The 24,516-nt window shown below is 48.4% G+C and overlaps 2 protein-coding genes across 8 annotated transcripts in view; one reads left to right on the top strand and one right to left on the bottom strand.

Moving 5' to 3' along the window:
* The window catches only part of RGL2 (ral guanine nucleotide dissociation stimulator like 2), a 33,971-nt gene extending 15,407 nt beyond the window's left edge, over positions 1 to 18,564 (top strand). For 2 of the 3 annotated variants that reach the window (XM_063938250.1, XM_063938251.1), the window contains exons 3-18: positions 1,069 to 1,146; positions 5,438 to 5,601; positions 6,908 to 6,967; positions 7,145 to 7,412; positions 7,625 to 7,843; positions 8,680 to 8,783; positions 9,035 to 9,119; positions 9,208 to 9,273; positions 9,514 to 9,588; positions 10,742 to 10,774; positions 11,677 to 11,798; positions 12,666 to 12,755; positions 14,079 to 14,175; positions 14,695 to 14,958; positions 15,036 to 15,144; positions 17,979 to 18,564. In XM_063938250.1, the coding sequence (XP_063794320.1) occupies positions 1,069 to 1,146; positions 5,438 to 5,601; positions 6,908 to 6,967; positions 7,145 to 7,412; positions 7,625 to 7,843; positions 8,680 to 8,783; positions 9,035 to 9,119; positions 9,208 to 9,273; positions 9,514 to 9,588; positions 10,742 to 10,774; positions 11,677 to 11,798; positions 12,666 to 12,755; positions 14,079 to 14,175; positions 14,695 to 14,958; positions 15,036 to 15,144; positions 17,979 to 18,172 (2,028 nt within the window). In that variant the 3' untranslated portion in view covers positions 18,173 to 18,564. Of the gene's footprint in view, positions 1 to 615; positions 970 to 1,068; positions 1,147 to 5,437; positions 5,602 to 6,907; positions 6,968 to 7,144; positions 7,413 to 7,624; positions 7,844 to 8,679; positions 8,784 to 9,034; positions 9,120 to 9,207; positions 9,274 to 9,513; positions 9,589 to 10,741; positions 10,775 to 11,676; positions 11,799 to 12,665; positions 12,756 to 14,078; positions 14,176 to 14,694; positions 14,959 to 15,035; positions 15,145 to 17,978 lie in introns of those variants that run through there. The other variant, XM_063938252.1, reaches the window with a different exon arrangement.
* Positions 18,565 to 18,707: 143 nt separating this feature from the next.
* PFDN6 (prefoldin subunit 6) overlaps positions 18,708 to 24,516 on the bottom strand; it is a 47,938-nt gene continuing 42,129 nt past the window's right edge. For all 5 annotated transcript variants that reach the window (XM_063938254.1, XM_063938257.1, XM_063938256.1 and 2 more), the window contains exons 4-5: positions 20,179 to 20,303; positions 18,708 to 19,197 (exon numbers count right to left, since the gene is read on the bottom strand). In XM_063938254.1, the coding sequence (XP_063794324.1) occupies positions 19,077 to 19,197; positions 20,179 to 20,303 (246 nt within the window). In that variant the 3' untranslated portion in view covers positions 18,708 to 19,076. The remainder of the gene's footprint in view (positions 19,198 to 20,178; positions 20,304 to 24,516) is intronic.

Below are 24,516 nucleotides of genomic sequence, written 5' to 3' on the forward strand. Positions count from 1 at the left end.
ACACCCCCGCCTGCATTTTGCTGACGTGATTCCGCTGTCGTTATGCTGACCACTGGGATCCCCGGCAACGCGTTACCAGCGCCTTGAATCAGTCCTACGGAGACTTCAGCCTGTTCTGGGGAAAAAGGTGGAGACTCCTACTCTGTAATAAAAAATTTTTTTTAAAAGTGTATAATTTACACATGTAATAGATGTGTATATATAATATTTCTATATATTTCTATATTATATTTGCCTCTTAAATGGTACCTTTTACTTACCAGCTGTGTGTCCATATTATGACATTCTATTCACCGCCCTAAAGACGAGGAATCAAACAGATGTTTGTTTGTTTTTTTCCATTCTGCACAAGACCTGGAATAACTGTGTATGGTGTGTATGGCTCCTGTTGTTGGAAACTGAATACTGTGCAATATTTGTTTTACTTGGAGAAATAATACAGGAAATGGCAGAGATGAGACTCCGTGACTGGCTGCAGTGCGCCGTTTAGTCTACCTGGCCGTGTACTGTACCTGCATTAATGATGTGCAGATATATGAATAGCAGGAACCGGTTTTACAGGGTGCGTGTCTGTTCATACATTATGTGCGCGCGTGTGAGCATGTGTGTGTTTCCGGAACGGAGAAGCCCAGACTCCCTGGACGGAGGTGTTAGCTGCCTGCCTAGCCCCGGCTTACCTCTTATAACCCTTTGCTTGATTGCATTTCAGCCATGCGACTTTCTGCCTGTGTCCCTCCAGCTTTCCTGTCATACATGTAACCTCTACATGTTCCTTACCTCACGTGTGTCCTGCCCTCCCTCTATCTAGCCTCTTCCCACTCTCTCCTCCATAACACCCCTGTCCTATTGGCCCTCCATCCTCTTTCTACATCAGGGCCCCCTTCTATGAGTGTGGCCCTCAATTTCTGCCTGTCATGGGGTACTCCCTGTGTCACCCCCAAAACGAAATGGTACTTTCTGCCGGGCAAGGTGAGGAATACGCCACTGTACTGTATGAGGGGGTTTTATGGTGAATGTCTGTACTGGTGTGCAGGGTGTTCCAGCCTTAATATCCTGTTTCTTTTACAGGCTTTGAAATATGAAGGAGAGGAAGAGCAGGACGGTGTCATATACAGTGTGTATCTACGGAACACAATTACACAACAGGTACCGCAACCTCTACTTCTAAGTATACCAATAGTTTTGCACATCTGTAATGAAGAGCCTATTTTCAGCTGCTTCTGTCATTTCTTGAGTTCATGAAGGTTTTGTTGATGATCACCCATTGTGACAGCTTGTGTCATGCCATTCAGACACTTATGTGACTTTATGTTACAGAACAAATGTAGAATATTACTGGGTGCATGGTGGTTGCACTCTGGGTGGATTTTCTCAGAAAAAAACCCCTACGATCTAGTTCCTGTTTATTTTCTATAGCATATGTATGATATACTGTATATCTTAGATCCATGGCTACTTTGTTGAAAGCGACGCAATCATCAGAATGGTGACGTCGGTATCCCAGCGTGGTAATAATGCTACTTGCAGGATTTGTACAGTGTTGGCATTATAACTTGCATGGAAAGCCACCATGTTTAAAGTTCTATTGTCCACATGGTACAAAATGCTGTAAGTGTCGGGATACTGGTGCCGGCATTCTGCTGACGATTGCGTCACTGTCGACCTAACTACATCCCCCTTCTTTTCAGATAGAGTAGCATTGACCACACAATGTACTTGTGTCCATTTTACCACCCTGCGCTGCTGGGGGACTCTGTTCCTTCAACTATATAACTGTGGCTTCCTTTGGCCCCCATTCACTGTCACTGCCCCTGTCACATGCAGGGCCGTCTTAACAGCAGTGTAGGCCCCTGGGCACAGCAATGCACTGGGCCCCCTACCCATCCTCCAGCGGTAGGGGTGGGGGGTGCTATCAGCAGCAGTTTTGATGTCCCGCGGGCGGTAGGGGGTGTTCTATCTTCCGCTCAGCATGTAGGACCTGGAAGGAGGGAGAACACTAAACTGTAGAAGAGGCAATGGGAAGAATGAAGGGGCCCGGTAGATGACTTCCAGGGTGGTAGGGGGGGTGTAATACGCAGGGGAGGGGTGGATAGTGGAGAGGGCTTAATATTCATCATTTTCCAATGGGAGGGCAGCTTGCTTGACTGCAGATATCTCCAGTTCCTGGAAATAGATTTCTTAGCTTTGAATGTGATTACAAACTAGAGAGTCCCACCTTTCAGGAGGTACTGAGGACTTGAGGATCAGAGTTCAGGAGCCAGAGCAATCCACTGGCGAAAATATAAAACTGCAAATCAGATGTGTGGAGCTGGAGCACGGACCAGCTGCTGGAAGGCTGATATCTCTGGTTCTGGGCATAGTAGAGACAAGCTGCCAGTGTCCACTGAAAGGGGAGAGTCACAGCTTTTGGAGAATACCAGCAGAAAAACTCTAATGGGCCCTACATACATGACGATCCGCCAGCCGAGCTGCCCGACGGCGGATACGGCCGACGAGCGACCCGGTGACGGGGGGAGTGAAGTTTCTTCACTCCCCCCCCTCACCCGGCTCCATTGAAGTGCAGGCAAATATGGACGAGATCGTCCATATTGGCCTGCATGCACAGCCGACGGGGGACCAGCGATGAACGAGCGCGGGGACGCGCATCGTTCATCGCTGGAGCCTCCACACTGAAAGATATGAACGAGTTCTCGTTCATTTATGAACGAGATCGTTCATATCTTTCAAAAAATCGGCCAGTGTGTAGGGCCTATAAGTCAGACAGAACCCGAGATATCTGGCTGGGAAGAGCAATTAACAGTCTTGGATGGGGTCCACTGCTTCGAAGTCAGATATTTCCGGTTTCCCAGAGCCGATTTTCAAAAATCTGATACCCCTAGAAAGAGGGGACGCTCAGCTATCATCCTGGGGCCCTTAGACTCCTGGGGCCCTTGGGCAAGTGCCCATTGAGCCCATATGAAAAGACGGCCCTGGACTCACATGCAGCCCTGCCCTCACGAACACATCACTCATCTCCTGATATACTCTGTGCTGATGGGAGACCCTGCTCCCACTACATAACTCTCAGTCTGTGGCTTCCTGATGCTTCCATTCCCCCCACACACATCATGTCACTGCCACTGTCACATGCAGCCCTGTCCTCACCGGTGACGTGCGGTGGGGTGAGGCAGAGCCTTTCCTGTCATACTAACGTTTGTGCCAGAGTTTTGGCAGTAAAAAAGTATATGAAAAATACAAAGAATATATTTGTTTGAAATATGTTATTTGCATTATTCTAATAATTTTTATAGCCAAAACTCTGGAGTAAAAAGTCTATGGCAGGTGAGTCACTGCTTTTACGCTCCTCTCTGACCAAATTTCCAGGAGTTTATACTGCTGCATCTGTGTATAATGCCCAGATGTACCCTTTGGCTCATATATTGCATGTAAATCTGGTTCTGGTGCTAGCCAGTGCCTTCTGAGTCATTTAGCTCACCGCACGTCCCTGGTCCTCACTGACACATCATTCATCTCCTGGTATACTCTGTGTGCTGGGACCCTGCTCCTTCCACTATATAACTCTCAGCCTGTGGCTCCTGCTGCCTCCATTCCCCTCCTCACATCACGTCACTGCCCCTGTCACATACAGCCCTGTCCTCACTGACACATCACTCATCTCCTGACATACTCTGTGCTGCTGGGGACCCTGCTCATCACACTACATAACTCTCAGTCTGTGGCTTCCTGCTGCCTCCATTCCCCTCCTCACATCATGTCACTGCCCCTGTCACATGCAGCCCTGTCCTCACTGACACATCACTCATCTCCTGATATACTCTGTGCTGCTAGGGACCCTGCTCCTCCCACTATATAACTCTCAGTCTGTGGCTTCCTGCTGCCTCCATTCCCCTCCTCACATCATGTCACTGCCCCTGTCACATGCAGCCCTGTCCTCACTGACACATCACTCATCTCCTGATATACTCTGTGCTGCTGGGGGACCCTGCTCCTCCCACTATATAACTCTGTCTGTGGCTTAATGCTGCCTCCATTCCCCTCCTCACATCATGTCACTGCCCCTGCTACATGCAGCCCTGTCCTCACTGACACATCACTCATCTCCTGACATACTCTGTGCTGCTGGGGACCCTGCTCATCACACTACATAACTCTCAGTCTGTGGCTTCCTGCTGCCTCCATTCCCCTCCTCACATCATGTCACTGCCCCTGTCACATGCAGCCCTGTCCTCACTGACACATCACTCATCTCCTGATATACTCTGTGCTGCTGGGGACCCTGCTCCTCCCACTATATAACTCTCAGTCTGTGGCTTCCTGCTGCCTCCATTCCCCTCCTCACATCATGTCACTGCCCCTGTCACATGCAGCCCTGCCCTCACTGACACATCACTCATCTCCTGATATACTCTGTGCTGCTGGGGACCCTGCTCCTCCCACTATATAACTCTCAGCCTGTGGCTTCCTGCTGCCTCCATTCCCCTCCTCACATCATGTCACTGCCCCTGTCACATGCAACTTGTCTCGAGTAACACAAACTATTGGACAGTTCTCTGACTCCTACAAGATCAGCTACTGTAGAGGTGCATACACACTGGGCGATTTTCACTGTGCCCAGCGATGTTCACGGGGAGGGGGGGGGGGGGGGGGGGGGAGACCACTTTCCACAGTAGGAGACTGTGGACAGTGGTTCACTCGGCTGGTAAAACAGCCTGACGGATGGCGGTGGCAAGCGATGAAGCAGGAGCGCGCATCAGCCATACACACTGGCCGAGTTTTAGCTCAAAGTAGCTTAAAACGCCAAAAGTGAGCTACTTTGAGCTCAAAATCGGCTAGTGTGTATGAGCCTTAACTCCTGAAATACTCTGTGCTACAGTGAATGTTTAAATTGATTACCGTTGTTCTTGTCGCTACACCCCTTCCACCACAAACCCTTTCACATTAGCTGCACCCAGATGCACAGATGACGGATGATTACAATAGATGCTCTTATTCTAATAACACAGATTGTAAGCTTGCGAGAAGGGCTCTCCTACCTCTGTGACTGTTTGTTATTACCCAGTTTTGTCTTATCATTGTGTCCGGCTGTAAAGTGCAATGGAATTTGCTGCGCTATATAAGAAACTGTTAATAAATAATAATAATAATAAAAACCTACAAATTGGAAAGAAAATGACGGAAGTAAAGAATGACCGCTGCGCCGTTTCATAGAGGTTGGGGGGATGCGTATACCAAATACAGACCTACTGGGAAGGCCATGGGTGCAGTAAAGGAGTTGTTGCAATGAGTTATATCCAGCTTTGCAGATGGAGCTGCATCGTATTATTTTGGTGTCTCCTTTTGCACTGTCAGGACATGTTAGTGAGTCACAGCTATATATGGATTCGCCATGATATCTGCTGCCAGTTATTATATAATCGCTATGTGTCACTTCCCTCAGCCTCCAGCTAAAGTGTTAGCCCTGCGAGCTGGTACTCTTCCCAGACTGGTCCGCCATCTTCTAGAAGCCCGGATTCTGGGGGACACGTCATTCACCCCAGTCTTCCTTGCAACGTATCGTACCTTTAGCAGCACTACTGAAGTGCTGCGGATCCTGCTGGACAGGTGAGGCCCCGTCAGCTATTAAACCTTATTTATGTCTTTTGGTTTTTTATTTCTGCCATTATTGGGGGGTTTCCAGTGTTTTCTAGACAGGTATGTGGCTCCAGGGGCCCCGTCACTGCTTCCCCTATTGGCTCCCATGAAGAAAATCTACCGGTACCCATCTGCTTGGCCCAAGACTTATCAATATATAGAAACTAATATTTATGAAGGATGATCATTATTACAATATTAAAACTAAGATTTATTTTCTGGTGAAAGTTTAATAATTATCTGTAGGAAATGGAACATTTTTAAATCCCAACATTCCAATGTAAAAGGTTTAATAGACTGAGCACTCTCATTAGAGGAACCATATAATGCCACCCCCCTTAGTGTTCACCACATCACGATTAATCTATAATTATCATATTAGTTCAGCAAATGTGAATCCTTCCCTTATATATAGCCTATAAACTATAACACATGATTAATATGAAAGCTCTATGTCGCCACCTTGGGGTCACAAGTGGTAGAGATTTATTCGCTGATATTGCTATTTAAAAAAAAAAAATGTTGTGGAAAATGTTTGGGTTCCAAGATGTCCCTAACTCTATGGGAAACTAGTAGTACAGTGCAAGTGTTTGATGTTCTAGGTTGAAATACTGGTACTGTGTTTTCCTGTCCTGTTCCTCTCCCTTTCTCCCCACCACCTCCCCTCTCCTCTCCCTTTCTCCCCACCACCTCCACCTCACCTCTTCCTAGTATCTATCTACCCACCACCTCCCCTCTCCTTGTCTCTCCACCACCTACCCTCTCCTCTCTTTGTCTCAACACCACCTCCCCATCCCTCTCCTCATCTCTCCATCACCTACCCTCTCCTCTCCTTGTCTCAACACCACCTCCCCATCCCTCTCTTCTGCCTGTCTCTCCACCACTTCCCCTTCTCCTCTCCCTGTCTCCCCACCACCTCCTCTCTCTTCTCCGATTCTCCCCACCACCTCCCCTCTCCTCTCCCTTTCTCCCCACCACCTCCACCTCACCTCTTCCTAGTATCTCTCCACCACCTCGCCTCTCCTCTCCTTGTCTCTCCACCACCTCGCCTCTCCTCTCCTTGTCTCTCCACCACCTCGCCTCTCCTCTCCTTGTCTCTCCACCACATCGCCTCTCCTCTCCTTGTCTCTCCACCACCTACCCTCTCCTCTCCTTGTCTCAACACCACTTCCCCATCCCTCTCCTCTGCCTATCTCCCCACCACCTTCCCTTCTCCCTGCCTCCCCACAACCTACTCTATCCCTTGTACCTGAGCAATTGTGTCTGCTGTTTACAGGTTACAGAGTCATGGTCACACACCGACCTCCGATAACTCACATGGAGGGAAGGAAGATGAGTGAGTATTGTCATTTTATAATAAATACTATCATTGCCTATAATAATAATAATAATAATAAAAAACCATTTTGCCATATGTAATGTCTCCTAACTCACGTCATCTATGCACCTCATTTATTACATTCCACTACTCATCGCCTTCTCTTCCATTTCTCTGCTGCTCGGTCTCCTCCAGCATCAGCAGTCTCTTCTGTGGCTGGATGTCTCAGTACCCCAAGGACTTTGTATCACTTGACCCCAGCATGAGAGAGCGACTGTCTCTCTGCTTTTTGAGACTGCAGAAAACGAACTTGGTAACAAAACTTCAGGAACTTGGTGGGGAAGAGAAGGATGGTGCAGAGCGCCCCCCCATGGCGGGAAATGAGACGGAGCACTCCGACCCTTTAGATATCCTGACATTTCAAGCTAGCGATGTGGCGGAACAACTGACCTGTTTGGAGGCTGTGAGGATAAAAAAATCTCTTTATTATCCTTTATTGTTGACTCTTTTTCCTTTTTTATTTAAATCATATACATTATACAGTTTTCAATTCTCTTACACCCATATCTCGCTGATTGTTTCTATAAAACTCTCATCTACAGTTTTCTATCCACCTTCTTTACAGGTAATTATCCCCGGGGCGCTCACATCTCTCTCTTTCTCTGTCTCACACAGTCTTTGTTCTTAAGAGTGGTCCCATATGAGTGCTTGGGATCAGTCTGGTCTCGGAGAGACAGGGGAGGAGACCACTGTGAACGATGTCACACCGTCAGAGAGACGGTCCGCCACTTTAACCGCTTGTCAGGGGCCGTGACAGCATCTTGTGTTCGAGACCCCCAACTGAAGCCACAACAGAGAGCCCGGGTGATTGAGAAGTGGGTGAGAGTAGCAGAGGTAAGAGAACTTTACAGCGGCTCCCCGGGATAGAAAAGGAACCATCATTGTAGGTCACGCTATGAGTGGAAATGGTGTTTTCACTGGGTCACGCTAATGGTGTTTTCACTAGGTCACGCTATGAGTGGAAAAGGTGTTTTCACTGGGTCACGCTAATGGTGTTTTCACTAGGTCACGCTATGAGTGGAAAAGGTGTTTTCACTGGGTCACGCTAATGGTGTTTTCACTAGGTCACGCTATGAGTGGAAATGGTGTTTTCACTGGGTCACGCTAATGGTGTTTTCACTGGGTCACGCTATGAGTGGAAATGGTGTTTTCTTATTCAGGGTCCATAGTGCTCCACAGGGGAGACAGTGGGGTGTAGGTGGTGGTTAGGACCGGGCACCAAACAGTTAAGGCCCAGCCTGACCACCGGATACGCACACTGTATTAATCCAATGGGAATGTATTACTTGTCTGGGAAAGAAATAATTGTATTAACTTAATTTCAATTCAAATGTTATTCAAAGAAAGATTTCTAGGAGATGTTAAGATCCAGAGAAGCCCTAATCTGACACCAAATTATCAACAGGTGGATTGTGCACAAATGTGGTGTAACCGTTGGCAACCAAGTAGACGAGAGCTTGTACCTTTCCATCATCACTGGAAAAAATGAATTTAACCTCATGTTGGTTGTTATGGTAACAGCACATTGCGCCTGATTGTTAAATTACCCTCTTGTGCAGATTTCTAATACGAAATTCTGGACCCATTTCCTGGTGCTAAGGCCTTATCCTAATTTCCCCAGTAACTGTGCTTTGTACTTCTGACACTGACGCAGTTTCCTGTCCTGTTAGGAGTGCTGGAACCTGAGGAACTTCTCGTCGGTCTACGCTATTCTCTCTGCCTTACAAAGCACGGCTGTCCACCGCCTGAAGAGAGTGTGGGCTGAGACGTCTAGGTGAGAAGGCGACTGATCTCCTTCCCGGTGTGTCGAGTAGGTCTGATCTCAGGGGCTGGGCACAGTTAGTAGATGAGATGGACATAGGGGAAGAGAACATGAAACACATGAGACTTAATGGCCCAGGTGCCCATGTTGTGTTCAGACATCACTGTGTAGAATCCCCCTTAGCTCAAAGACCTGTCATTGTGTCCGTATCTCTGTATGCTGGTGCAGCAGATGTCTCATGGCGTTCCTATGATGTCACACAGGGAAATCCAGCGCAGCTACCAGGAAATGAGCGAGGTTTTCTCTGAGCAAGACAATTACGCCCGCATGAGAGAGCAGCTCTTCCAGGTGAGGGCCCGGCCGTCCTGAACTCATGTTCCTGTCACTATCACCCATGCAGCAACTGACTCTCTTCCGCCATCTTTGTCTTGTCTAGTCCCAAGACACACCTGATGTTACCGCGAAAAGACACCTACCTCGGGCCAAAGACCCACGGGCCACGGTAAGTGGCTGGCTGCCTGCTGTACTACACAGATTTGGGTTCTGAGAGGTTTAACCCCGCGATACCCAGCTCATTCTTATTGCACCAGCCAATTAGCTAACGTCCTCTACAGTCTCCTGCTATTCTGGTCATCTAATGATTGATCACTTGCTCTGTGTACCAGGCAGACACTTGTCTTCTCTCCGCCAGTCTGTATATCAAGCACAACCTCACTCTTTCCCCACTGTCTCCATCACCCAGGGGGTAATTCCGTACCTCGGCGTCTTACTCACCGACCTGGTCATGCTGGATTCTGCCATCCGAGATCAACTGGAGGTGAGACATTTGGCTCTTATGTGTGAGAAATAATATCCGCATAGTAAAGGGAACAGTACTGGGTATTTATAGACTGGCCAGTGATCGGAAGTGTATACTAGGGGGTAAATTTACTAAGATGGGAGTTCTATTTAAGATGAGATGTTGCCCATAGCAACCAATCAGATTCTACTTCTCATTTATCTAGCACCTTCTAGAAGATAATACCTGGAATCTGATTGGTTGCTATTGGCAACATCCCATCTAAAATAGAACTCCCATATTAGTAAATTTACCCCCAGATGTCTCTATAAATGACGTATATTATTATGCAGGCACTTAGGGTAATAGTTACCCCAGTTTGCTGTGGCCTGTTGTTGCTGACACCAAATATATACAGTTCATAGGCTTCAGGGCACTTTTTCTTTTCAGGTTTGTATAGTCCAGAGTTAGGCTGCCTGTTGACGAACTACATGTACCAGCATGTCCTGTCACACACTGGAACATATAGCTCTGCAACAGCTGGAGGTCGGTAGAAACTGGAAACCCTATAAGGGCAGCAAGAAGGGATAGGCGGCCCCATGTGAATGAAGAGAAGAAAACAAAACAAAAAATGATATATATATAATGACTGGTCTGGGGCGGGCTGGTTATTACCGTGGTGACGGGTCCGGGGCAGGCAGGTTATTCCCAGGGTGATGTGTCCAGGGTAGACAGATTAATACCAAGGTGACGGGTCTGGGGCGGGCAGGTTATTCCCGTGGTGACAGGTCCGGGGCGGGCAGGCAGGTTATTCCCGTGGTGACGGGTCCAGGGCGGGCAGGTTATTCCCGTGGTGACGGGTCCAGGGCGGGCAGGTTATTCCCGTGGTGACGGGTCTGGGGTGGGCTGGTTATTCCCAGGGTGATGGGTCCAGGGTAGGCAGATTAATACCAGGGTGACCGGTCCGGGGCAGGCATGTTATTCCTGGGGGTGACGGGGATGGGTCGGGCAGGTTGTTCCCGGGGTGAAAGGTCTGGGGCAGGCAGATTAATACCGGGGTGACAGATCCGGGGCAGCCGTATTATTACTAGAGTAACATGTCCGGGGGCAGGCTCCTTAACCTGTACTGAGGGTAACCATGGATTGTGTGGGGTTACATGATATGATTCCACAAATGTTTTTCTGCTTTCAGAACGGATATCTCAACTTTGAGAAGCGCAGAAAGGTGAGTGTAACATTTATACTGCGAAATGCGCTCTGGATGCTCCTCTTACTGACCTGGGGCAGACTCGGGATTGGGTACAGACTGGAATGGTCCAGACCCCGGAACGCCAAAGTGGACCAGCTCCCTGCAACAAACTCTGCCATTCTGGAGCTTGTAGTGCTCATCCAGGTCATGCCGGTGTCCCGTCCAGGGGGGTGCTCTTGTCACAGGCATCCCCCGACGGGGATGATCACTACAAGGTCCAGAATTGCAGAGTTTGAGGCAAATAGACTGCCCGGTTCGGCGTTTCCGGGGTCTGGACTGTTACGATTTTTACCTAATCCCGACTCTGGTACATTTATATATGACCGGGATTTGTACAGGTGCAGGCACTATTTTCCCTTAGAACCCTTTTCCCAGTCATTTTGATGCCAAAAGGCCAGGACCCATCAGCATTATAACAGCCCACTGTTACTGGGCATTACATGACTGGGTGCGGGCACCATCTCATTAGTAAGGTGGCAAGGGGTGGGAACAACGTATAAAGGTGCAAAACAAAACTAATGCCATGTCTGCCATATTATACGGAATGTACTGCCACCCCCAACGCTTTATGTGCCGGAGTAACGTACGAGACGGTGCGGACAGGTCACAGAGGCAGATAAAGTTTCCAAATAAATCCACTTTTCTTCAAATATGGAGAAACTAAGAGGCCGATGACCGGCGGTTTTGACAGTGGATTCAAAGCGGCGATTTTAGCATTTAATTATATTCCCGCTTTAAATCCATTGGTTAAACCTGCTGGTTAGTAAATCTGCCTCCAAGAGCAACATCTGCATAACCTGAAGTAAATGTTCATACCGGGCTGTTGTATTGTATTGTATTTATTACCCCCCCCTGACACCCCTATTGCAATGATTTAGGAGTTTGAGTCCCTGTCTCAGATACGTATTCTGCAGACGGTCTGCCTGGGATATCGGTTCCGTTCTGATCCGCACTTTGTCAGCTGGTTCCTCAGACTGGGCTCCATCAGCGAAGATGAGAGGTGAGTCTACGGCCTAATAAATACACATTTGTGGCTGACCTAATATTGACTGTGCATCCAATCACAGCACCTAATGATCTGATGTACCAGTGTTTCCCAAATACGATCCTCAAGGCACCCCAACAGTCCAGATCTTAGGGATATCCCTGCTTATGCACAGATGGTATCAGGCCCACCATCAGGAGGGTACTGCGGGCACAGCTGTCCCAGGCCCGGCCTCTTTTCTAACAGAGAGGGGAGGGCCCGGGGCCGCTCATGCCACCGCCTATCCGCCAGCACTGCCCTTGTCTGCCTGCAGGCTCTATTGAAAATATCCCTTTCAAAATGTCTGCCGCCACAGAGGAGACAGTTATTAAAGATACTAGAGGAGGCTCTAGTATCTTGAATAACTAACTCTCTTCTGAGGCAGTGGCCATTTTGGGAGGGACATTTTCAATAGTTTTTTACTGGAAGCAGACGGTGCAGTCCGCAGTGGCGGCGGGGAGGGGGGGGAGGCAATTTCCACTGACAACGAGCAGGTACTGCATAATTACTGTGTGGGGGCATAATACTGTGTCAGGAGTATTACTGTGGGGACTTAATATTGTGCAAGGAGCACAATAATATGGCGCCGCTCCGTATGTGCATAGGGATTTTATCTTTATAGAAAGTTGGCAACGAGCATTATTTCATCCCTTGAAAAACTTGCCGCTCTGGTCTAAATATAGCAGTGACGTGAGGTATTTGGGTAGGTCCTCAGTATCGACACAGTACAGAAAAGGAATACGTGTAGGGAAATACCTTGTAGTGCTGGATTACTAGGATTATTGGAAACTGCTGAGGTTCATGTTGCATAAATTACATGTTTGTGGTGGTCACATTTTGCAGTTATCGACTGTCGTGCGATATTGAACCAACACAGGACGCAGTGCCAGTAGCACCGGTGAAACCTACAGTGATCATCACACACTGCACAGAGTGAGTACCGACAGTGATCATCACACACTGCACAGAGTGAGTACCGACAGTGATCATCACACACTGCACAGAGTGAGTACCGACAGTGATCATCACACACTGCACAGAGTGAGTACATACAGTGATCATCACACACTGCACAGAGTGAGTACATACAGTGATCATCACACACTGCACAGAGTGAGTACATACAGTGATCATCACACACTGCACAGAGTGAGTACATACAGTGATCATCACACATTGCACAGAGTGGCTCCACTAAGGGAACTCTGTGGCTGCACTGCACCTATGCTGAGGTGGCCTGTCACTCGTGGCTCCACTAAGGGAACTCTGTGGCTGCACTGCACCTATGCTGAGGTGGCCCGTCACTCGTGGCTCCACTAAGGGAACTCTGTGGCTGCACTGCACCTATGCTGAGGTGGCCCGTCACTCGTGGCTCCACTAAGGGAACCCTGTGGCTGCATTGCACCCATGCTGAGGTGGCCCGTCACTCGTGGTTCCACTATGGGAACTCTGTGACTGCACCCATGCTCTGTTATGAGGACGGAGCAGGGTCAGGGTGGGCCGCTGTGTCTGTACCACCTATACCTCAGACTACTTGAAAACCTGCTAGAATTCAGGAGTCTAGTGCTGGGTGCACACTAGATGATGTATGTACCCGGCGATATCTGCTGCGGCAGGTCACCGACATTGTCAAATGAATACACACTTGCCACTTTCGGATGCGGTGGCGGGGGGAGGAGCTGGGAGGAGCGTTCGGCAGCATGGCATCACTTGCGACATCGTCAGATTGAGCTGCATGTACGGCCAATGGGCAATGTCACAAACGACCCACGGATGATATAGTGGGTATACAGTGAACAATTTGAACGATATGTCGTTCAGAAACATCGTAATCAGGCATATCGTTCAAAAAGTCGTCCAGTGTGTACCAAGCTTAAGGGTAAATTTACTAAAGGTCGATTTTAATTGATGTTGTGTTTCAGGGGATAAATCGCAGGTTTACATTTATTTTAAAATCAATATACTAAGTCAGTCTGTAAGTAAGGGTACGGTTTAGCCCCTGGAACACATCAGCTTAGATCGATCTGAAATTGACTATTCGTAAATGTACCCCTAAAAGTGACCGGCCTATAACACCTACAGGCTGATCCCGCTACGTGGCCGAAGTGTCAGATGGTTAGTATTCAGTTTGGCCACAATGAGCGCACAGCCAACTGGATGCCACGTTCCGCATTACTGCGCCATTAGCGTCGATCCAGCTTCTCACCACAGCTGTGTCATGCGAGACTATAACCAATTCTGCTTCTATCCCTGCAGTCTACTGGCTTCCATCGCGGCACCATTTGGACCCGGCCTGCACCTGGTGTCTTGGGACATGCCCTGTGATCGGCTGATGACGCCTGGACTGACTGCGGTAGGGACACACGTGGACTGTGGTGCTGACTCAGTGTTGCACATGGCTCCTGCGACTCCTCACACGGCACATGAGCAACTGTGGGCATATCGTCCTCTTGTGGCAGAGTGGGGTGTAACAGGCCACTCGCATGTAGGCAGAAACATGGGCAATACAGGGCTAAGCCTACACAGATCCCAGCTTTCAGACTGATCTCTTGCACAGCATTAGGGCCGAAACAAACGCATGAATCGGTGATGGCTTTGGGTGATGCTGACGTCTGAGTACCGGCGAGATCCATTTATTTCCGGCCATGCAATGTGGCGGACATGTGCAACTCTGAATCAGGACCTATGTACTTTTCCTCCTGTTTTCCCCTCCCCTCCTCTCCTCTCTCCCTCCATTCCTCACTCCCACTTCTGGTGCCATAGAAGGCTGAGGGTCACAAGCACTTCTATTCCTTTTTCCTACTAATGTCGCAATGGGCGTTACTCTTATCTGTGTGTTACTCACTTTTTCTGCAATTTTCCCCACTAACAGCAACAGAAGAGCCCGTCTGTCCCAGCGCTGGACCTACAGAGCTCCCCAAAGCCACCTCCCAAAGGGTTCCTTTCCCCGGTTACTGGCCGCGGGCACAGACGTTCCGCCTCTTGTGGTACCCCTATAAATCCCCCCGTGCTGCACAGCTCGTCTGCCGAGAGCCTTACGGAGCCCGGCAAACTACCTGACCCCACTGCAGATAATCGCATCATCCGTGCACGCGTGGAGCCTGCGGAGGAAAACAGCGTGTACAAGAGCGTGCGGGTTAGTACATATGCTTATAGGACACCACCCCTCTTATTACATGGCCTCCTCATAGCAATTCTTTTTCTGTATCGCAGATCAGCAGTCAAGAAAAAGTCCCGACGGTGATTGACCGGATCGTCAGGAAACACCATATGCTTCCAAAGGGGCCGCAAGAACTGGTTCAGCTATTGCCCGGGAATAAAGGTCAGATATTGCAATGTTTCCTGTCAGTGACTATTTTTATTATTATGCTTTATTTATATGGCGGACATGACACCAAAATAAGCATCAGGGCGGCAGATACAGACGGTTAGGTGCCGTTGTACGAAGTAGAATATAGTCTTAAGTAAGAGAAGGAAAGGTACATGAGGGAAGAGGGCACGGCCTGTGAGATCTTACATTCTAAAGGGGAGGGGCAGACAGACATGGGGTAGACAGCGAGCATGGAGCAGAGGGTTAGGAGCTGGGTTTGATGAAGAAGTGGGTCTTGAGTCTTTTTTTAAGTTCTGAGGAGAGTCTGAGGGGGGGGGAGAGAATTCCAGAGATGGGGAGCAGCACGGACAAAATCTTGGAGGCAGGAGTGGGACCAAGTAATTAGTTGGTAGCAGAGGCGGCGTGCATGTGTGGAGCTTAGAGGACGGGTGAGAATGTAAAGGCAGATAAGGTCAGAGATGTGTAAGTGGGAGAGGAGTGGCTGAGGGCTTTGTAAGAGTGTGAGAAGCTTGAACTGGATTCTGAAGGTGAAGGGCATCCAGTGTAGGGCTTATAAAAGAGGGGAGGCAGACGTAATATGTTTGGAGAGGAAGATGAGCCGGGCAGCAGCATTGAGGATAGTGGTGAGAGGTGGTAGTCAGGGAGGCCAGATAGAAGGAGATTATAGTAGTCCAGTCTGGAGATGACCAGTGAGTAGATAAGGTTCTTAGTAGCATCCTGGGTGAGAGAGGGTCTGATCCTACAAATATTTTTGAGATTAAAAAAAAGCAGGACTGCGAGAGGTACTGAATGTGTGGTTTGAAGGAAAGTGAGCAGTCAAGGATAAGATAACTTCAAGACAGTGCACTTGGGGCTAGAGAAGATAGTTGTGCCATCAACAGATAATGAAATTGTTGGAGGTGAGATTATGGGGTAGGGTGGGAAGATGATCAGCTCAGCCTTAAAGTGTGTACACACTGAGATCCTTACTATGCCCGATTTTGACTATGCGATTTCCCTTGAACTCCCCCAGAGCCCAGATTTTGACTATCTGTACTTTCAATTTTGTCTATGTACGATTTTGACTATACTTTGTACTAGATAGTACATTAGATAGTCAAGATTAACTTGCCTGTACAGTCTATCTAGCCTTGCGCTACAGACCCCACGGGAGCGTGCATCAGGATCAAATCGGTATCGCAAGTTGCCTAACACCTTGAGATATGCACTAACTTTTGCTTAGATTTTGACTATATAGTCAAAATCTTACAGATTTATCTCATCATGGGCGGGAGGTACTAAAGGAAAAATGCGGTATAACCCCCGAAAACGGGGATTTTACCACATTTTCAAATGTACTAAGACCCTACCGCCAGTTTTTCGACGTCCAGAGTATCACCCTATACAAGCCTATGGGCTTATCGCCGACTGCCGCAACCTGCCGCCTCCGCCGCAGACCCCCCTTCCCCCCAGCATACCTTCCTCCAGGCAGCCCTGCTACCGGAAGGTAATCTCCTCCTCCCCCTAGCAACGCAGCCGGAGGTTCTGCCGGCTGCAGGGGGGAAGGAGGCGGCGCCGGGGGCAGCAGGCTACTGCTTCCCGGTGTGGAGACTCCTGGGAGGTGACTGAGAATCCCTGCAGACCACCTCACAGGTATCGTGGCGGGCCTCAGTCACCACATTGCGATATTGACCGCATATGTTAGTACATATGCGATCAACCTTGCTGCGATAAGTGGCGGCGATGTATCTTAATACATCCCGCCCCGTGTGTACACACACCTTTAGAAAGCACTGGGACATCCAAGAAGAGACAGTTTGGAGATACGAGTGAGGAGAGGTCAGGGTAGGAAAGGTAGATTTGAGTATCATCAGCATAGATATGATACTGGAAGTCAAAAGAGCTAATGAGCACACCTAAATAGGACGTATAGATAGAGAAAAGGATAGTTCCAAGAAAACAACCTAGGGGACCCCTACTATTAGTAGAAGTGTGTGTGTGTGTGGTCATGAGAAGAGACCGAGAAGTAGGACAGTCGGGAGAGGTCAGTATTACACAGACCAAAGGAGTGAAAGATTAGCAGGAGGAGAGGGTAGATCAGAGTGTCAAAAGCAGCAGAGAGGTCAAGGAGATTAAGCAAAATGTAGTAGCCCTTGGATTTAGCAGCAAGGGTTGCCGACATTCGTGAGGGCAGTTGCAGTGGAGTGGACGGAAGCTAGACTGAAATGGGGCTAGCAGGGAGTGGGAGGAAAGTAAAAGGCAGTAAGGCGATTGTAGACAAAACGCTCAAGTAGTTTGGGGGCATAATGGAGGAGAGCGATGGATCGCTCATTTGGAGCGTTAGGATCCAGTGTAGATTTTTAAAGACTTGATGAGACAGACATGCTTGAAGGCAAGAGGGACAGATTGAGGAGGTGGGCAAGATGGGAATAGGCAGGAGAGAGGTAGCAGAAGAGGTGGGAGGGGATAGGATCAAGTACAGAGGTGAGGTGAAGAGGAGAGGGAAGGGATTGGATGAGGGCTATGACTTTCTCTCTCTAGGGGAAGGATGGGGAGGGTTGGTCAGAGAAAGGAAAGGGCTGGTGGGATGTGATGTACTGACGTATGGAGTTAATTTTGGATGTGAAGTGGGTGGCAAAGTCAAGGGCAGAGATTGAGGTGGGGAGTTGAGGTATGGGAGGGTAGAGGAGGGAGTCGACAGTGGCAAAGAGACACCGGGGAGCATTCTACTTCTTCCTTAAGCTGCTCTCCTTTATCTGACGCCACTTAAGCTATACCTAGCCTTATGCAATCTATTATCTGATGAGGCGACAAAGGCTTCCTTCTAATGACCTATAACCCCACAGAGCTGGTCATTCCCGGAACAGCCAACGTATTCTATGCCATGAGCTCCTCCAGCCTGGATTTCCTGGTCCGCCCGCAACACCTCACCAATACAGCACTTTTACCTGAAACCAGACATCATCTCAAGGCACACATCAATGCCACCTACCCCAAGGTCAAGGCCAAAGCTGGGGATTTTGCAAAGTCCCTCTTCTAGTAGCCATTCCTAGGACGAACGCACCAGGTGGTCATGCTGGGTGCTGGACTCCAGACATTGTATGGCGATCACACAGGGACCATGAAACCCTTATTCAGGATATGTGATTTTCCGTAGTCTTCCAGTGACGTTGAACATTACTTCACCAGTTGTAACATGACCTGGCTGACAAGAAGTGACACTAAGCTCTCACCCGGCAGGAAGTGATGCAATGAAGCGAAAATGTCCCCATACTCCTCTACAAGACATGACATCACACTGCAAGTTATAAAAATGCTGCTCAACTCTTACACTATTGTTAAAACACTATTATGCATTGTTATGTTGGAACTGTATGTATTTCTATATGCTACATCTTATCCATGTGATTATATTAAAAAAAGTCATCTGTACTCTGTGCAAGCAGCTGACTGTAGTGAGCAAGTAGGAAACGTTTGGGCCCTGTGAACTCAGCTGACCGAGGGCTACAGAGCTTGCATGTACACACAGTCAACATGTCCTATGTAGTCGGTTCATTTACACAGAAACACAAGCGTGTAATTAGCATGTTTAATAGCATATATGTATAATACAATCAGCAAGAGTGAGAACACAGTGGGGCAGATATATTAACCTGGAGAAGGCATAAGGAAGTGATAAACCAGTGATAAGTGCAAGGTGATAAATGTACCAGCCAGTCAGCTCTAACTGTTAATTTACATATTGGAACTGGTTCGCTTATCACCTTGCACTTATCACTGGTTTATCACTTCCTTATGTCTTCCCCAGGTTAATACATCTGCCCCAGAGTTTGATATCCTATAGAACCAGGAGCCCAATAGATGTTATGGAAATGTTTGGTTCATACTGGGGCAGTGTCCTCCCCCCACGAGTACATAAATAGTGGCACATAAGGTTCCCCTTCTCAGGCCTTCACCGGCCCCTTGCCCTGCGCTCGCTGGTATTCCTGCTGGAGCTTCGTGAGGGAAGTGCGCTGCTGTTCTGAGAGCTGCTCCATGTCCTTCAGCAGGGTTTCATATCGCTTGCTAAGGCCAAACACAAACGAGAGAAGGATGAGCAGCAAGTAATAGAGGTGTATGTACATACAGCTTACACAAGCAACATCCACGTCATTACACGGGCAGGGCCTTGCTAAAGTATTCACACGCCAATGATGGTCTGCCACTACTCAGAAATTCAATTAGTATTTTTATAGTAAATCCTGCTGAAAGGCAGTATGTTTAAAGATGAGATTAGTTATTTGCAGGAAATGCTGCATCTTCCATTCTAACACAACTAAGCAACATAATTATGGCCCTGATTCAGTTCATACGCTGGAGTGCGGAAATCACTATTTGACGGTCTGGAGAACGGAGGAGTGTCATGACCGTTGGTCGGCCTGCGGCGGCTGCATAACATGTCCTGACTGTTTGTCGGCCGACCTGCGGCGTCTGCGTGATGTCAGCTAGGCTGCGAAGGCAGGGGGCTACCCTATGTTTACCGGTGTGCTCACATCTTAGGGGGGGGGGGGGTTGGGAGGGGGGAGAGAAGGATCCGGCCTGCGGGGTCGCCTTTTCTGTGCTGGGCGGCCCCTCGCATGCTAGTAGGAGGTCTAGTTTTGTGAATTTTCGCAAAAATACAACTCATGCTGAATTAGTCCCTATGTTTGTAGCCAGAATTTCCAGACACTTGAAATTTAAATTGTCCGCAAGGGCCTGTTGAGGACTCAGAAACACACTGTTACTACAGCAGTTATTCCATGATTGCTAGATCTTTCTTAAAGGTGACCATGGAAACAGAGTATGGGGAAATAATTACATAGTCACAGATGGAATGAGAAATGATAGATAGATATCTATTTATTTAAATTAAGTAAATAGTAGATCATTAAATTAAAGGACCACAAGTAAAATGACTGGACACCAAGACATTATCCACATAAGAGGCGGAAGATTCTCTGTGTATTACATCACAAGATAGACTGGAAAACCCCATAACAGTCACCAGGATATAAGGCCGCTACTCACATCTCTCCGTTTATATACTGCAGTCTCTTGGCAACCGTGGATTTTGCTTCGTCTAAATCCTGTTTCACCAGCACTGGGCCGATGAGCTTATACACGGTGTTACTGACATCCAGCAGAGCCAGCTCCTGCAGAGTACACACACAATATTCCATTCATCAATTAGGTTTAGGCTGCGTGAGAGGGAGGGTTAGGTTCAGCTACGGGAGTGTGTGTGTGTGTGTGTGTGTGTGTGTGTGTGTGTGTGTGTGTGTGTGTGTGTGTGTGTGGGGGGGGTTAGGTTTAGCTGCGGGAGTGTGTGTGTGTGTGGGGGGTTTAGCTGCGGGAGTGTGTGTGTGTGTGGGGGGGGGTTAGGTTTAGCTGCGGGAGTGAGTGTGTGTGGGGCGGTTAGGTTTAGCTGCGGGAGTGTGTGTGGGGTTGGTTAGGTTTAGCTGTGTGTGTGTGTGTGTGTGTGTGTGTGTGGGGGGGGGGGTTAGGTTTAGCTGTAGGTGTGTGTGTGTGTGTGTGTGGGGGGGGGAGAGGGTTGGGTTTAGCTGTGGGGGTTGGGGGAGGGTTAGGCACCCTGTGGAGGGTGAGGTTTAAGGTGCGGGAGTGGGGGTTAGGGTCAAGATGCAGGGGTGGCGGTGGGAGGGATAGGTTTAGGCTGCGGGGGTTAGGGTTATGGGGCCATTAGGGGATGGTAAGTATACTTACCTTCCCCCGTCAGGATTCTCACTGTCAGGATACCGCGGTCAGTATTCTGACCAACGGCATAACAAACCCAACCCTGCATTTTAGGCACTGTAGTTCACCACTAACAACCATGTTTATTAAACCAGATTTAAGTGCAAGTAAAATTACTATTTGACATTAATGTACAGCAGAATGCATTACAGCGCTAAGTAATGTACATACTCTAAAATGAAAGGTTTATACTGAACACGTAGCTAGCTGCAGTGTTCGGAGGGAATTACTTTTTCAGCAGAGAACGCCAAGAGAGGCCGACATAGGTCTTCTTGTCTTGGAGGGATATACTGTGTGCTTTGGTCAGGTCATAAAACATGGGTGGGGGAAGCGATGTCATACCAATAATATGGCCGTAGGATCGCCACCTGAACACGGTCCTACAGCTACGGCTGGAGTTTTATCTGGGTGGTAATTCTCTGTAGAGCTGCCGTGGAAGGTCAGGGTAACAGTGTACAACAATTGATTTTACCTTCATACTTCAGATACCACAAAAATAATTTCCACATGAGAATACAGTCACCAAAACAGGAAACTGAGACACGGAAATAGGGTATAACGAGAGAGCCGCCTGCATCCGCCAAGTGGTAATTATGTGTCACACAATCAGTGCACAGAGAGCGGGCTATTAGTGTATGCCAAGATAAAGACAGGAAGCAGCACAATGCACAATAGATCAAAGAGGACGGTGTGTGCCAGCTGTAATAGGGGACTGCAGATAGTCCAAGCGTGACGTCAGGAGAATAACCCCAGCGCCTGAGGAAGTGTCTGTGACACCGGCTGGGCTACAGGCACCTTTGTACCAAGTCAGACATCATAGTTTCCTCTCAAACAGGAAGAATTGAGGTTTCTCTTCCACTGGTCACAAGGCGGCCCTTCTGGGTGCTGGGCCAGCTTACACAGATATATCCCCGTCAGTCAGACACATTTATAAGAAAATAATCGCTTATTACATTTCTGTGGTGAAATCACCAGCAAATATTAACCCCATACACAACAACATTTGGGGGCATATTTATCAAAAAATATTTGTGGGCTCCCCCCCCAGTATATTAAGCATCCCCGGGATGTATGTACAGGGGACCGCTGCTGATATTTCTGTTTCTTGTTTTGTTTTTACGCAAAAACAGCCCCCATAGGTTTCTAGGGGGGGCTCTTAAAACGTTGACTTGACCAAGCTCCGCTAGTAACCATTATTGCCTATGGGGTATAGTCTGCAAAATTTACCGGGAGGGCACCTCCCTGGCAATGATCTTGCGCAGATGTGCGGCAGCTCGGACACATGGAGGCAATCACATCAGCACCGGATACGAGCAATTCCTGCATCTGGACTGTTCCTCAATACGACCCCAGCAGAAGTGTCAGGCAGATATGCGGCCGTCCCTTCACACATTCACAGTTACAACGCGGCCACCTCTCTTTCAAATCGCCTTCAAGCGGGTCTTCCTAATGAGAAGCTCTTTTCTTGTTTGCTGGGAGCCTATTACCATTGTAATGGCTGCCCGAACCTTCACTCTCCGACAGACCTGGGATGTGCCCCACCCCAGTAACTGGCAATGTGAGTACAGTAAAACTAATCATTCTGTCTATTTGTCAGATCTGCACCTCCGATGATGTTCTACTACGTTTCCCTGCTTTGGGGGTAATACCGACTGGATCACTCCAGCGGCAGCGATCGCAGTCTGAATTACTATGTGCAAGGCGCACTGCGCAGCCAGTGAGACGCTATCAGCATCTCACTGGTGCGATCGCATCTGCCTGATTGACAGGCACAGGCGGTCGTGGGAGGAGGCTTGCCAACGGCGTTTTGGGACGCGGTCCGGACATCGGAGGCGTGTCCGGACCGTTGGAGGGGACCCGGCGGAGCTACTTGTCAGGTACAAAAGCATTGCCGCCGTGCAATGCTTTTGTACCTGTGCGCCGTGAATTACCCCATTTGTTAGATCTAGGACATGTGACAGACACCCCCATCCACTTGCGCTGGCGTCCAGTTTGCAATTTATTTCTTAAATCCACAACCTCCCTACCTCGTCCCACCTCCTAGTCACTAGCATTGAGAAGGGCAGACAGACAAACATCATGAATGGAGCAACAAGTACACAATGAGTGACTATATCTGGAGAATACACAAACGGTGTCCCCATGTTCTTTCAGTTCTGGTAAGGTACTGTATGGAAACACAAACACACACACTTGTGAATGCTAAATGGTCTCTATTATAAGGGTTGCATTTCCTTTTAAATGCCTCAGGATTTACAATCCTGCGCCGGGATTATGGGTTCAGTCTTGGGGAGGCTTTTGTTTTTTTCCTTTATTAATTGCACAAAAAATTTTTAATAAGCAACTAGGAACCGTTACATCACACCTTCATAAAAGAACTCCGTGTTATACAGAAATGGATATACCATACTGCGTACAAAGGGAACAATAGGGCCAAATTCAAATGTATATGTGGCTGGCAGCCACTAGATGGCGCCCAATGGAGCTATTCAAATGTAGCTCCGTTCAGGCACCATTGGCTGCTGGCGCTGACATTTCAGCTTGCACCCGCCGGGGGTGGAGAGCTGAAATGTGTGAGAAGTTGTCTGGGCGTCAAACAGCACTTCTCCCGATTGCGCCCTTATAGTTTAGTTGGCCAAACCCAACACTAATGGGCGCAATCAGCATGAAAGGGGAGATCAATTGAATATCGCCCCCTGCAATCTTTTCCGGCACTTTAGATGGGAGATCGGGGGTGAAAACAATTGAATTGCTCCCTATATTTACTAAGGTGTGAGGTTTTTTTTTTAGAAGTGGAGCTGTCGCCTATGGCATCCAATCAGATTATAGCTATGATCTTCTAGAAGCAGCTAGATCAATTTTATCTGGGATCTGATTGGTTGCTATGGGTAACAGCTCCACTTTAAAAAAAAAACCTCACACCTTAGTAAATATACCCCTAAGTACTAGGGGCCTAATTCAGACCTAACTGCAACAGCAAATTTGTTAGCAGTTGGGCAAAACCATGATGCACTGCAGGTGTGGCAGTTGTAACCAGGGTGGCCAATCCCGTGATCAGGATTGGCGGGATCCCGGGATTTGGGGCCAAAAATGCCGGGATTTGAATCCCGGGATTGGAGCCTTCAATCCCGGGATTCACGTGCACATGCGCACTACTGATTCTTGACCGGGCAGCGCCGCTGAGCACTAGCGCTCGGCTCAGCCTCAGACGCTGCCCGGCACCAGCTGCCCTGCTGTGTGCGGCGTGACGTCAGCGAGGTCACGCTGCACAGCCCCTTCAGCCATGGACGCTCCTTCTGCCCTCCAATGCGCCTGCCTGCCAGCCAGCCAGCCAGCCCTCCTGCCCGCCACAATTTGAAAGTAAAGAGGACTCTAAAGCAGGTGGACTGTGAGTGATACTCACGCTACGCTGCTCTGCTGCCTGCCTCTGGACCTCAGTGACCCCTCTACTCCATAGTGAGAGTATATATATATATATATATATATATATATATATATATATATATATAGAATTAATTAATGCTGCAGCACTCGGAGTCTTTTAAACATCAAAGGTGTATTGGAAAAATCACATCATGATTTTTTCAGTACACCTGTGATGTTTAAACGACTCAGAGT

This window comes from Pseudophryne corroboree, chromosome 8 (assembly GCF_028390025.1).
Source record: "Pseudophryne corroboree isolate aPseCor3 chromosome 8, aPseCor3.hap2, whole genome shotgun sequence".
NCBI lineage: Eukaryota > Metazoa > Chordata > Amphibia > Anura > Myobatrachidae > Pseudophryne > Pseudophryne corroboree.